This window comes from Saimiri boliviensis, chromosome 5 (assembly GCF_048565385.1).
Source record: "Saimiri boliviensis isolate mSaiBol1 chromosome 5, mSaiBol1.pri, whole genome shotgun sequence".
NCBI classification, from domain to species: domain Eukaryota; kingdom Metazoa; phylum Chordata; class Mammalia; order Primates; family Cebidae; genus Saimiri; species Saimiri boliviensis.
Genome location: NC_133453.1, coordinates 70,461,190 through 70,473,578, shown reverse-complemented (window position 1 = coordinate 70,473,578; position 12,389 = coordinate 70,461,190). Strand labels below are relative to the sequence as shown.

Below are 12,389 nucleotides of genomic sequence, written 5' to 3'. Positions count from 1 at the left end.
ACAGTGACTAGGAACAATTTGCTTCCCATAATCAATGTATGATAGCTCCTAACCAAGGCACGGCACCATATTAGGATATTTAGCAAAATTTACACAAGATAGTTCTTTCATCAGAAACCACTAAAAAAAATTTGTATCAAAGGAAGGAATTTATAAACAATCCAGAAAACTAAAATTAAACCAAATTATTAAACAACAGAGGAGATATCCCATGAGAACAGGCTAAAACTTGAATCTTCAGCTGGGGATATAATAATTGAAAAGTTTATGATCCAGGTTTCTAAGGTACATAAATATCTGCCCACCAATTAATGGAATATGGGGATAACTCCTTGAAGTTTGAAATACAAATTTAAGAGCAAACTAAAGGAAGTACAGTCATAATCGCATAGCGCTCTTTCAGTCAACGACAGACTGCACGTATTACATGTACTACAATGGTCCCCTAAGGTTATAATACCATATTTTTCTATGTTTCCATATGTTTAGACATGTAAATACTTAACATTGTGTTCCAATTGCCTGTAGTAGTCGGCACAATAACATGGTGTGCAGGTTTGTAGCCTAGGAGCAAGGGTATATACCTAGGGTATATACCATGTACCCTAGGTGTGTGGTAGGCTATACCATCCAGGTGTGTTTAACTATATTCTATGATATTCACACAACAACAAAATTCCCTAACAACACATTTCTCAGAATGTGTCCCCCTCATTAAGTGACTCATGAGTATATCTTTATATAGCACACAGTAAAATTATGAAATGCAGGAGTGCACTTAAAAGACCTGTCAGAAATATATATATGTATATTATATATATATACATGCACATATATGTGTGTGTGTGTGTGTGTGTGTGTGTGTGTGTGTGTGTGTGTGTGTATAACTCAAGGAACTTCTGGAAACTCATAAATGATAGACTTATAAGAGCTTTTAAGGGAAACTATGGGTCGGACATGGTGATTTACACCTGTAATCCCAGCACTTTGGGAGGCCAAGGCAGGTGGATCACCGGAGGTCAGAAGTTCAAGACCAGCCTGACCAACATGGTGAAACCCCATCTCTACTAAAAATACAAAAATTATCAAGGTATGGTGGTATGGTGCGTGCCTGTAATCCCAGCTTCTCAGGAGGCTGAGTCAGGAGAATCACTTGAACCAGGGAAGCAGAGACTGCAGTGAGCCAAGATCACACCCTTGCACTCCGGCCTGGGTAACAAGCAAAAGTCTGCCTCAAGAAAGAAATAAGAAAAGAAAAGAAACCAGAAACTAGGCATGTCTTAGATTGAGGACAATTATATGAACTATAGGACTGACATCGCAGACTAATTCCTATCTTCTTGTATCCTAACAGTTCTATATAAGCCTCAAAAAAGGAAGACTGTTCTTGATTGTTCTTTACTTATCTATTACTGCATAATGAACCATGATTGCACTTTCTTATTTTGGTGTGGTAACAAACATTATACATAGAATGCTATGATTTATATGTCTTATTTTGTAGTGATCAGTTACAAACATAGTATGCTGCTGTAATAGGAAAAGCCATTTTCAAAATGTAACACTTTTCCAAAGGTAATCTGAAAAATGTTGAGTCCATAAAAGCAGGAAAACTAATGAGAAATTTGACCTAGAAACTTACTATAGACATGTAATACCAGTTAAAATTGACCAAACTGGATTCTGTACTCAATGTATTTAATTATCTTTTTGGATTCTCTGTTAAAAGTTTCTTACTACAAAAAATACAGAAACTTGATGTGCTAAGGCAAGACACTCTTAGAATGTCTTGTTAAAAATAGACTCTGATCAGAACATCACCCCTAATCCACAAAAGAATCTGACAAGAGATTGCAATAACAAGAGACGTATTATAGGCATTTATGTCCATCAACAAATCTAACAAATTGATTAAAATGCCAAAGGGACAAGGGTGAAACCAAATACAGTTCAAGGACTCAGACTCACCGCAGTCCTTCTCATCAGCTCCATCTAGGCAGTCTCTGACGTGGTCACACCTGTATTCACCTGGGATACACTGACCATTGGAGCATGTTATCTGATGACTTGAGCATGTACTTTGCGCTGTGAAGAGAAAAAATTATTCATTTATAATTATTGCTAGATACAGACTAAACTATTGACATTAGCAAGGATATTGCAAAGCATAAAGTTCATAGGGACACAAGTACCCAGCTACCACCAAGCTAAGCTTACAATGCAAAAGCAAAAGCATATTATCAAAATGCCCACAGGATAGTGTCCACATTCAAGCATGCTAGCGTACACAATTATGTTATCAACATATGTAAGGAATACAATACAGATTTTTAAACTATATGGTAAAAAGGGTTAATGAAATAAAAATTTTGTAGATATAGGTATTAACCAAAAACTGGCAAGGTCCGTCCTCCCCCCCACCCATTGAAATCCTTTTATAAACAAGAAGGAGGCCGGGCACAGTGGCTCATGCCCATAATCCCAGCACTTTGGGAGGGAGTTGGGCAGATCACGAGGTCAGGAGTTCCAGACGAGCCTAGCCAATAGGGTGAACCCCTGTCTCTACTGAGAATACAAAAATTAGCTGGGCGTGGTGGAAGGTGCCGGTAATCCAAGGTACTCAAGAGGCTGAGGCAGGAAAACTGCTTGAACCCAGGAAGTGGAGGTTGCAGTGAGCCAAGGCTGCACCATTGCACTCCAGCCTAGGTGACAGAGTGAGACTCCATCTCAAAAAAAAAAAAAAAAAGAAAGAAAGAAAATAAAAGAAACAAGAAGGAAATATACCAAAGCTTTAAAAGCAGTTATTACAGAGTGGTGTGAATATAAATAGAAGTGATTTTTTTTTCTGTGTAGTTTCCTTTATCCTATAAACTGTCTACATTAACCATGTATCAATTTTATAAACAGAAAAAAAAAAATCAAGCTAGTCTTATTTTATCCCATGTTGATTAGTATAGATGAAAGCAGAGTATCAGCAGTTCATCAGATTTGCCTCCAGATAAAACAGATAAAATCCAATGAACTGATGCCCGCAAGCATGATGTGAAAGCTATCCTGTAAATGCAAAAGCAAAAGTATAATTTTCTAAGGCAAGAATTACCACAACATGGTAACACTATCTTACATGGGATTTAAAAATTGTCTACATACAAAGAGCTTTGGGGGAAAATGTGACCCTTTAAAAAATGTAATATAATCCTCTAATGGAAGAAAAAAGGTTTGCCCTCAATTTTTACAGAGCTTCCTATACTTCTATATAGTATAGAGATTTAGGTTCAGCAAAAGTTGGTTTTCTGATAAAATTAGGTATCTGTTAAGGAATGTATCATCAAAACTTAACATGAAAAACCTTTGCAAAAGACAAGGAAACCCAGCACACTGGCTTGTGCCTGTAATCCCAACTACTTGAGGAAACTGAGGCAAGATCACTTGAGGCCAGGAGTTCAAGACCATTCTGGGCAACATAGTGAGATCCTTGTATCTTTAAAAAAAAAAAAAAAAAAAGCCGGGCGCGGTGGCTCAAGCCTGTAATCCCAGCACTTTGGGAGGCCGAGGCGGGTGGATCACGAGGTCAAGAGACCATCCTGGTCAACATGGTGAAACCCCGCCTCTACTAAAAATACTGAAAATTAGCTGGGCATGGTGGCGTGTGCCTGTAATCCCAGCTACTCAGGAGGCTGAGGCAGGAGAATTGCCTGAACCCAGGAGGCGGAGGTTGCGGTGAGCCGAGATCGCGCCATTGCACTCCATCCAGCCTGGGCAACAAGAGCGAAACTCCGTCTCAAAAAAAAAAAAAAAAAAAAAAAATTAAATTTAGTGAGGCACAGTGTCTCACTTCCAAGTAGCTGTAATCATAGCTATTTGGAAGGCTGAGGTAGGAAGATCACTTGAGCCCAAAAGAACTTCTCTTTTTATATAGTTAGAATGAGCTATAATCATGCCACTGCACTCCAGCCTGGGCAGCAAAGCAAGACTCCTGTCTCTTAAAAATATATATGTAAAAGATAAGCAGACAGTGACAGTTTTCAAGGTGGTACTTGAAACTTCAAACATATAAAAATTATCATGTGATAAGATATTTTATAAAACCACAATTAACACCCTTCTCTATGCTTAATTGATTATATCCTCCTTGTCATTTTCTTCCTTCTTTCTGTTTAATTAATAAAATGGTGTCATATAATTCTGGAATGTAAACAAAATTTTTTCAGTCAGCCTATTTCTAACACTAAATAATTTTATATTTTCTCTTAGTACCTTATACCTGTGGGTCCAATTTTACTTCTATTAACAAAGGCAGAATAGATTTTTCTAGAAGGCACTTAAATGTCTGAATTCTGCCCATGGCAGCGACACAAGTTTATGTGAAAATGGTTAAAAAGATTCATACTTCCTTATTGAATTTCCATATAACTTATTTAAGTATCGATTGCCAATTTCCACATAAAGTTAAAGAACTTTTTTTTTTCTTTTGAGACAGAATTCACTCTTGTTGCCCAGGCTGGAGTGCAATGACACGATCTTGGCTCACTGCAACCTCCACCTCCTGCCTCAGCCTCTTCTGCGTCAGCCTCCTGAATAACTGGGATTACCGTCAGGTGCCACCAAGCCTGGCTAATTTTGTATTTTTCATAGAGACGGGGTTTCTCCATGTTGGTCAGGCTGGTCTCGAACTCCTGACCTCAGGTGATCCACCCACCTCAGCCTCCCAAAGTGCTGGGATTACAGGTGTGAGCCACTGCACCCAGCAAGAACTTTCTTTAATTCCTGAAAAGACAAGTCATGAGTTGTCTCAAACAAAACATGAAAAGATACTAGGTCAGGTATCAGTATTATTTCAATTACCTTGGCTTTCTTCTTTACATCAAGCCCAAATAATTCTATATTTTGTGCTTAGGATTTCAAAGGGCTTATAAAGGAGCAATTAAAAGCTCATTCAAATGTAGAGAGAGAAAAAAGTAAAATTATGTCGTTCTCAACCAATCTTTCACAAACACCTGTTGAGGGCCTATTATGTACCACACAGTATAGCAATATGGAAATCCGCAGATGAACAAGGCACAATCCCTACCCTCAAGAAGCTCATAGTCTTCTAGGGGACACTTTAAGGAGTAATTAGAAGACAGCAATGAAAGCGGATTATAGGTACACAGGAATGACAGAAGCATTAATCAGGGAACTTAATTCATTCTGGATGGGAACATGGATGGGGACAGTTTTCATGAAAAGTGACACCTCCCTTGGTCTTAAAGAAGCAGCAGTCAGGTAGGCCAAAAGCAAAAAGAGCTGTCTAGCACTGAGCATTCAGCATTCACGCAGCTTGCACAGAGACAAAAAGCTAAGACACGGCATGGCATGCCCACAGGAAATGAAAGCACTTCTATATCCAAGTGGCTACTTCAAGGCAAGAATAGCAAATGATAGTCATAGAAAAATAAGCGCCAGCCACATTTTGAAAGCCACTGTAAACTGTGTTAGGGAATTAGAACTTCCTCCTGGATTTAATGGAGAGCTACCAAAGCATCTTAGATAGATCAGCATCAGTGTCAGAGAGAATCTAAGGATGCACAAGACTGGAGGCAGGGAGGCCAATCCAGAGGCTGCTGCTGTCATCCAGATGAGAGATGTTGGCAGTGGGAGCAGAAATGAAGAGATGGGCCAGACATTGTGGCTCACACCTGTAATCACAGCACTTTGGGAGGCCAAGGTGGGTGGATCACTTGAGGCCAGGAGTTGGAGACCAGCCTGGGCAACATGGCAAAACAACATCTCTACAAAAAAAATACAAAATGTAGCCAGATGTGGTGGCATGCGCCTGTAGTCCCAGCTACTCCAGAGGGTGAGAAGTAGAAGGATCATTTGAGCCCAGGAGGTCACGGCTACAGTGAGTCATGATTGTGCCACTGCACTCCAACTTGGGCAACAGAGCAAGATCCTGTCTCAAAAAAAAAAAAAAAAAAAAAAAAAAATTGTCCTTACTAAAAAAATAAAAGAGAGAGAAATGAAGAGATGAAATTCAGAAATATTTATGAGGCAAATTAGGCAGAAGTTGGTGATTAAATGTGGGCAATGAAAAAGAAGACAGAATCAAGAATAACTTCCAAGTTTCTAGCATGGGTGCCTAGGGGATTGTGATAACCCTTTCATGTTAATTGATTGTATTTTTCCCATCACTTACAGCAATCTTTCTTTTTAATCTAATAAAATACTTCCATTATGAAAAACGTTTCACAAATTTAAAAAGTAAAAGAGCATCCATCTGCATATTTTCAATAGTTTGAGACTGATTCTGTCTTTTCTGCCAGTGCCTTATAGTGGGTTAAATGCTATTTCTATTAATAAAGATAAAATATATAGACCAGCTAATATAGAAGAAAAAGCCAGTTCAGGAGGGAAGATGATTATTTGCAGTTAGGACACCTTGAGTTCGAGGAACCTTACAGAGGTCCAAAGGTAGTTGAGTATACAAGACTAAAGTGTGGGCTAAAAATCTGGGTTCTAAACACAGAATTCAGTCTCATCAGGCCACAGAGTCACCAAAATCATGAGAATGTGAGACTATCCTAGAGCATCTAGAATAAGACACTCAAGCCCTTGAGTATCTCAAGGGCTGAGTAGAAGAGGAAAATAAAATTGAATGACCAAAGCAGCTCAGAAGAGAGCCAGGACTGCTGGGAGTCGTGGTAGTCAAGGGAATAGTGTCAAGAAGGAGGAATGGTCTCCAGAGTCAAGTGCAGTAGAAAAGTCCATCCAGTGTGTCAAGGAAGGAAAAGTGCCCATTGCAAATCACCAGATTCCTCTGGTGGCTTTACTGAGCACAGAGGTGGCATATTTTGTCTTTGGCTAAAAGATATCTAATGGAGAATTTTTATATCATTAAAAATGGGAGAATTGCCTTGTGAAATCCACAGTCATTTAAAATAGTAGGCAATATTGTTTAAAAATGTCTGCTATAGGCCGGGCGTGGTGGCTCAAGCCTGTAATCCCAGCACTTTGGGAGGCCGAGGCGGGTGGATCACGAGGTCGAGAGATTGAGACCATCCTGGTCAACATGGTGAAACCCCGTCTCTACTAAAAATACAAAAAACTAGCTGGGCGTGGTGGCGCGTGCCTGTAATCCCAGCTACTCAGGAGGCTGGGGCAGGAGAATTGCCTGAACCCAGGAGACGGAGGTTGCGGTGAGCCGAGATCGCGCCATTGCACTCCAGCCTGGGTAACAAGAGCGAAACTCTGCCTTAAAAAAAAAAAAAAAAAAAAAAAAATGTCTGCTATAGGCTGAGCATGGTGGCTCACCCTTTTAATCCCAGCACTTTGGGAGGCCGAGGTGGGTGGATCACAAGGTCAGAAGCTCAAGACCAGCCTGTCCAATATGGTGAAACCCCATCTCTCCTAAAAATACAAAAATTAGCTGGGCGTGGTGGTGGGCACCTGTAGTCCCAGCTACTCAGGAGACTGAGGCAGGAGAATTGCTTGAACCTGGGAGGCAGAGGTTGCAGTGAGTCAAGATCGCACCATTGCACTCCAGCCTGGGCAGTAGAGCAAGACTCTGTCCCAAGAAAAAAAAAAAAAAGACCGCTATAAACTTATCTCCAGTCTTTTCCCAAGCAGTTTCCCTTAGTAGTTCCATTGCCCTCTGTAAAGTATTATTATTAGCAAAGAGTCATCCACCACACAGTGAATCACAAAATAAAACTCAGCTTTCATCCCACTCTGTGAGAAGAGTAAGGGAAAATAGACCCAAAACTATACAGCCAAACCCATCATTTATGCATTTAGTATCTATTTATTAAGAACCTCCTCCCTGTCTGAGAGAATGTCAGGACTTCGGGATGCAAAATTTAAGATTAAAGCAGCATTTAAGCAGTCAAGACAGGCCAATAGGATAAATATGGGAAAGCAGAAAAGTAAGGAAAAATTGGATAACATTACTGAGCTGGGAATTAACCAACCCTGGAACAATCTACAATTAGGCTTCTTATTATGTGAGATAATAAATCCCCTCTTGTTAAACTTTCTTGAGTTGTATTTTTCTTTCCTTGCAGCCAAAAACACACATAGTGATACAAGAATGATTTTAAATTATACAAATGTCCTTAATAGAGAAAGGAATGGAATGACACACATGATAGACAAATTGCTTGACATCTTTTTTTTTTTTTTTTTTGAGATGGTGTTTTGCTCGTTACCCAGGCTGGAGTGCAATGGTGCGATCTCGGCTCACCGCAACCTCCGCCTCCTGGGTTCAGGCAATTCTCCTGCCTCAGCTTCCTGAGTAGCTGGGATTACAGGCACGTGCCACCATGCCCAGCTAATTTTTTGTGTATTTTTAGTAGAGACGGGGTTTCACCATGTTGACCAGGATGGTCTCGATCTCTTGACCTCATGATCTACCCGCCTCGGCCTCCCAAAGTGCTGGGATTACAGGCTTGAGCCACCACGCCTGGCCGACATCTTATATTTATCCAACATTACTCTCTTATCTGAAATTATTTTCAAGCCAGGCATGGTGGGTCACGCCTGTAATCCCAACATTTTCGGAGGCCAGAGCAGGAGGATCACTTTAGCCCAGGATTCCAGACCAGCCTGGACAATGTAACAAGATCGTGTCTCTACCAAAAAATTTAAAAATCAGCTGGGCATGTTGGTGCGCACCTATAGTCCCAGCTAGTCAGAAGGCTGAAGTGGGAAGGCTGAAGTGGGTAAATCTCCCACTTCAGCCTTCTGACTAGCTGGGACTTTAGGTGCTTGAGGCTGCAGTGAGCTGTAATCGCACCACTGCACTCCAGCCTGGGTGAGAGAGTAAGATCCTGACTCTAAAAATAATAATAAAATAAAACTATCCAAGATCAAGGTGCTGGCAAAAATTAATAATACTAATAAGATAAAAATAAATAAAATAAAATTATTTCTAAACCTGCTAAAACATTCTTTCTAGTTTTATCCCAAAGAAATGAGAATTTAAAGAGTTTTTTCCAGGTTACTGAGCCAAAGCCCCTCAATGTCCAGGGATGCCACAGTTGCTAATATCCGCTTCATTACTACCATTTTCCTTCTTTCCTGACTCATCCTATGGTGGCTGTGGCAGCAGTCACTGAAGCAACCACCAAGAATCCCTCCAACAGACCTAGCTACTTCCACTCAGTCATAAAGAAGAGTTTAACATTGGGGCAGAAGGGGTGAAAGGTTTGAATACAAAGTATGCCACAAGAGCCAAAAGATTCATCCAGCTGCCAACCACACACATGAAGACACCCGGCTATACGCACCAACAAATATTTGGTTTCTTTCTTGAGCATAACATAATCAAAATTAAAGACTGGGAACCTATTTTATTTCCAAATTTCTGGGGTATATTCATAATTCTTCAGTATATCCGTACTTTCAATATCATCCAACCCCTGAATGAGATTGCTGGCATAGGTTCCCTGGTGACTTAAGGCCCCACTCCACACTGATAAAGAATCGTCCCATTGTGTGTAACCTCTTTGCGGCTGGTTGGGTTGTAGGAGTCCACAAAGCCAGAGCAGGATTCCTCTCCAAACACTTACAGCAGTGCTGCAGTTCATCTGAGCCATCATCACAGTCTTGATCTTGGTCACACACCCAGGAGTTCGGGATGCATTGCCCATCACTCTGGCAGTTGAAATAGCCCTGCTGGCAGGTCACAGGAGCTAAAACAAACCAACAGAGGACTCATTATGGCAAGCATCCTCCCCATTATAGTAGCAAGCTATGCTTGTTCCACAAGAATATATCATGTCAACTCCTGCTCAATTTATTTGAAGGCAAACAGTAAACAACCCTTATACTAGCGTCTGTGGACCCCAATCAGAGTTCACTGTCAAATAAGCTCAGCAACAAACTCGTGAACCAAATCAACATTAAAAACACAGAGAATAAACAAAATAGCAGATATACACACAAATTATGACAAAGGTGTTAGGTTAAAAGCTTAAATCGAGTAAAAATAAACCATGAGTTATTGTTAAACTATTCGTTTTGTAATAGCTAATAGTAAAGTATAATGATGAACTCGAAAATCCATGCGATTTGGAAAAGAAAACCCAGAATCAAATGATTATTGCTTCCATGATTTACTTGCTTTTGGATCTTCGGCAGTTTCTCTGAACCTCAATGTATGCATCATGAAATGGGAACTATACTCATTTCACAGTTTGTTGTGAAAAATAAATAATGTATGCCAAACACCATGTAATGTTAGTTGCTATCACTGTGGTCATTGGTATTGTTGTTATTGTTATTATTTTTACAGGTCAATAAAATACAATACAGGTAAAAATCTCTAAAGAGTGTTGGCATAGCTGTTCCTTTATTCCTTTACCCCAGATACACTGCTGCTCTTGCCTTTTTGCTTTTATTATTTAATCAAAATGAACTCAGTAAGCCCAGAGGAGGCAAATAGATAGCACATGATTGTGTCTCTACAAATACAGCTTACTGCCTTGTTAGTCCACAAACTAGCAGCATCCACATCAGCAGGAAGTTTCTAGAAAGGCAGAAAGAAGCTCAGTTCCTACCTCAAAATATGGAATCCAAACTTGCACTTTAATGAGCTCCCGGGTGATCCACTTGTGCATGAGCTTTTGAGGAGCACTGTGCAGCACCCAGTCATTACCCATTTTCAAATGCATTGCCATCTAAATGACACACCGAAGTTTGACTGCTATCGTGTGTCCTAAGATGGCCAACAATTCAAAACAAAAATTTTGCGCCTGCTTTCCTGATTTGTGAAAGATAACCTTTGTTAGTTCACCTGCTGGAATAAGGAAACTGCAGATGTACGACTATCACCTGTGGGAAGTCTGGAAGAGCAATGGGATCTGTGCATGGACTTACCAACCATCAGAACTTCAATAAATGACTTAACTTCTCCCTGTCTCCTAATCTGAAATCTACCTCAGAAGATTAGTGAGAAAACTACACGACAAAATGTATGTGAAAGTCATTTTAAAATCAGTTAGATCTGAGGTTTAATACATGATCCTATTTTTTAACTAGAATTTTTTAATAACATAAATCACAATAACCAATTCTGTGATTTCTTTATGATAATTCACATAAGTTACTCTATACCCTTGACATAAAAATGGACTCTTCCGCCAGGCGCGGTGGCTCAAGCCTGTAATCCCAGCACTTTGGGAGGCTGAGGCGGGTGGATCACGAGGTCGAGAGATCGAGACCATCCTGGTCAACATGGTGAAACCCCGTCTCTACTAGAAATACAAAAAATTAGCTGGGCATGGTGGCGCGTGCCTGTAATCCCAGCTACTCAGGAGGCTGAGGCAGAAGAATTGCCTGAACCCAGGAGGCGGAGGTTGCGGTGAGCTGAGATCACGCCATTGCACTCCAGCCTGGGTAACAAAAGTGAAACTCTGTCTCAAAAAAAAAAAAAAAAAGGACTCTTCCTTGACTTACAAATCATAGTAATTCACATAACATTATTTTTTGTTTGTTCTTGTGGGTGCACAAAATTCACTAAGCAAACATCAGAAATAATCACATATAGGCTTCAGAAAATTGTAACCAAATATCTTTCCATAACGAAGTTGTGGTCAAGGGATAAAGGTAAGATATAAACTGATGTAAATTGAACCCCTACCTCAGAAAGGACTGAAATAATTGCTAACACCATCAGTTCTCTATTCAACCACACAGATCTCAAAATACTTGGCCTTGCCTCTGTCACTAAAAGGCATAGCTCTTCTCTGTTACAGCTGAAATCACCATGAAGCACTTACATTACTCAAAATAGAGCTTAGCCTGGCCCCTCCTCACTTACCACAACCAATTTCATCTGAGTCATCCAAACAGTCTTTGGTCCCATCACACCTCCAGTCTTTAGGGATACAATGCCCATTTCTACAGCGAAAATGCTCACTGTCACATTCTGCAACAACAGACAGAAATTTTAAAAACTTATGCCATGCAGATACTTAACTGCAGAAATATACATTTTTGATAAAAATGAAAAGTTATTAAACTAATTAAATCAAAGAAATGCAAATTATAAAATTAGGCAAACATTCTCCCAATGATAATATAAAAATATTTATTTGAACATCCAAAGGAAGAAAGTGATTTTCATACACATAGTGCGTACCTTGATGTAACTCATTGGAAAGCAGTTTGACAACATGTATCTTGCTTTTCAAAAATATCTGATCTTTAATTTAGTACTTTTACTTCTAGGGTTTTTTTTTTTCCTAAGGAACTAATCAAAGAAGTAGACAAAGATTTATGTATAAAGATTTTTCATCACATTATTTATAACAAAGGAAATTGCAAACCTCTTAAATGTCTAATAATAAACGGATTAAATTTTTTCACATCTATATATTGACAGATTGGTAACTTATAAAATGGTGATG

General features: G+C 39.6%; 1 protein-coding gene across 1 annotated transcript in view; it reads right to left on the bottom strand.

Annotated features, from left to right (window-relative positions):
- Positions 1–12,389, bottom strand: part of LRP2 (LDL receptor related protein 2) — a 222,142-nt gene that overhangs the window by 164,581 nt on the left and 45,172 nt on the right. The window contains exons 2-4 of the mRNA XM_074399509.1: positions 11,801–11,908; positions 9,549–9,671; positions 1,969–2,085 (exon numbers count right to left, since the gene is read on the bottom strand). Coding sequence (XP_074255610.1) covers positions 1,969–2,085; positions 9,549–9,671; positions 11,801–11,908 — 348 coding nt within the window. The remainder of the gene's footprint in view (positions 1–1,968; positions 2,086–9,548; positions 9,672–11,800; positions 11,909–12,389) is intronic.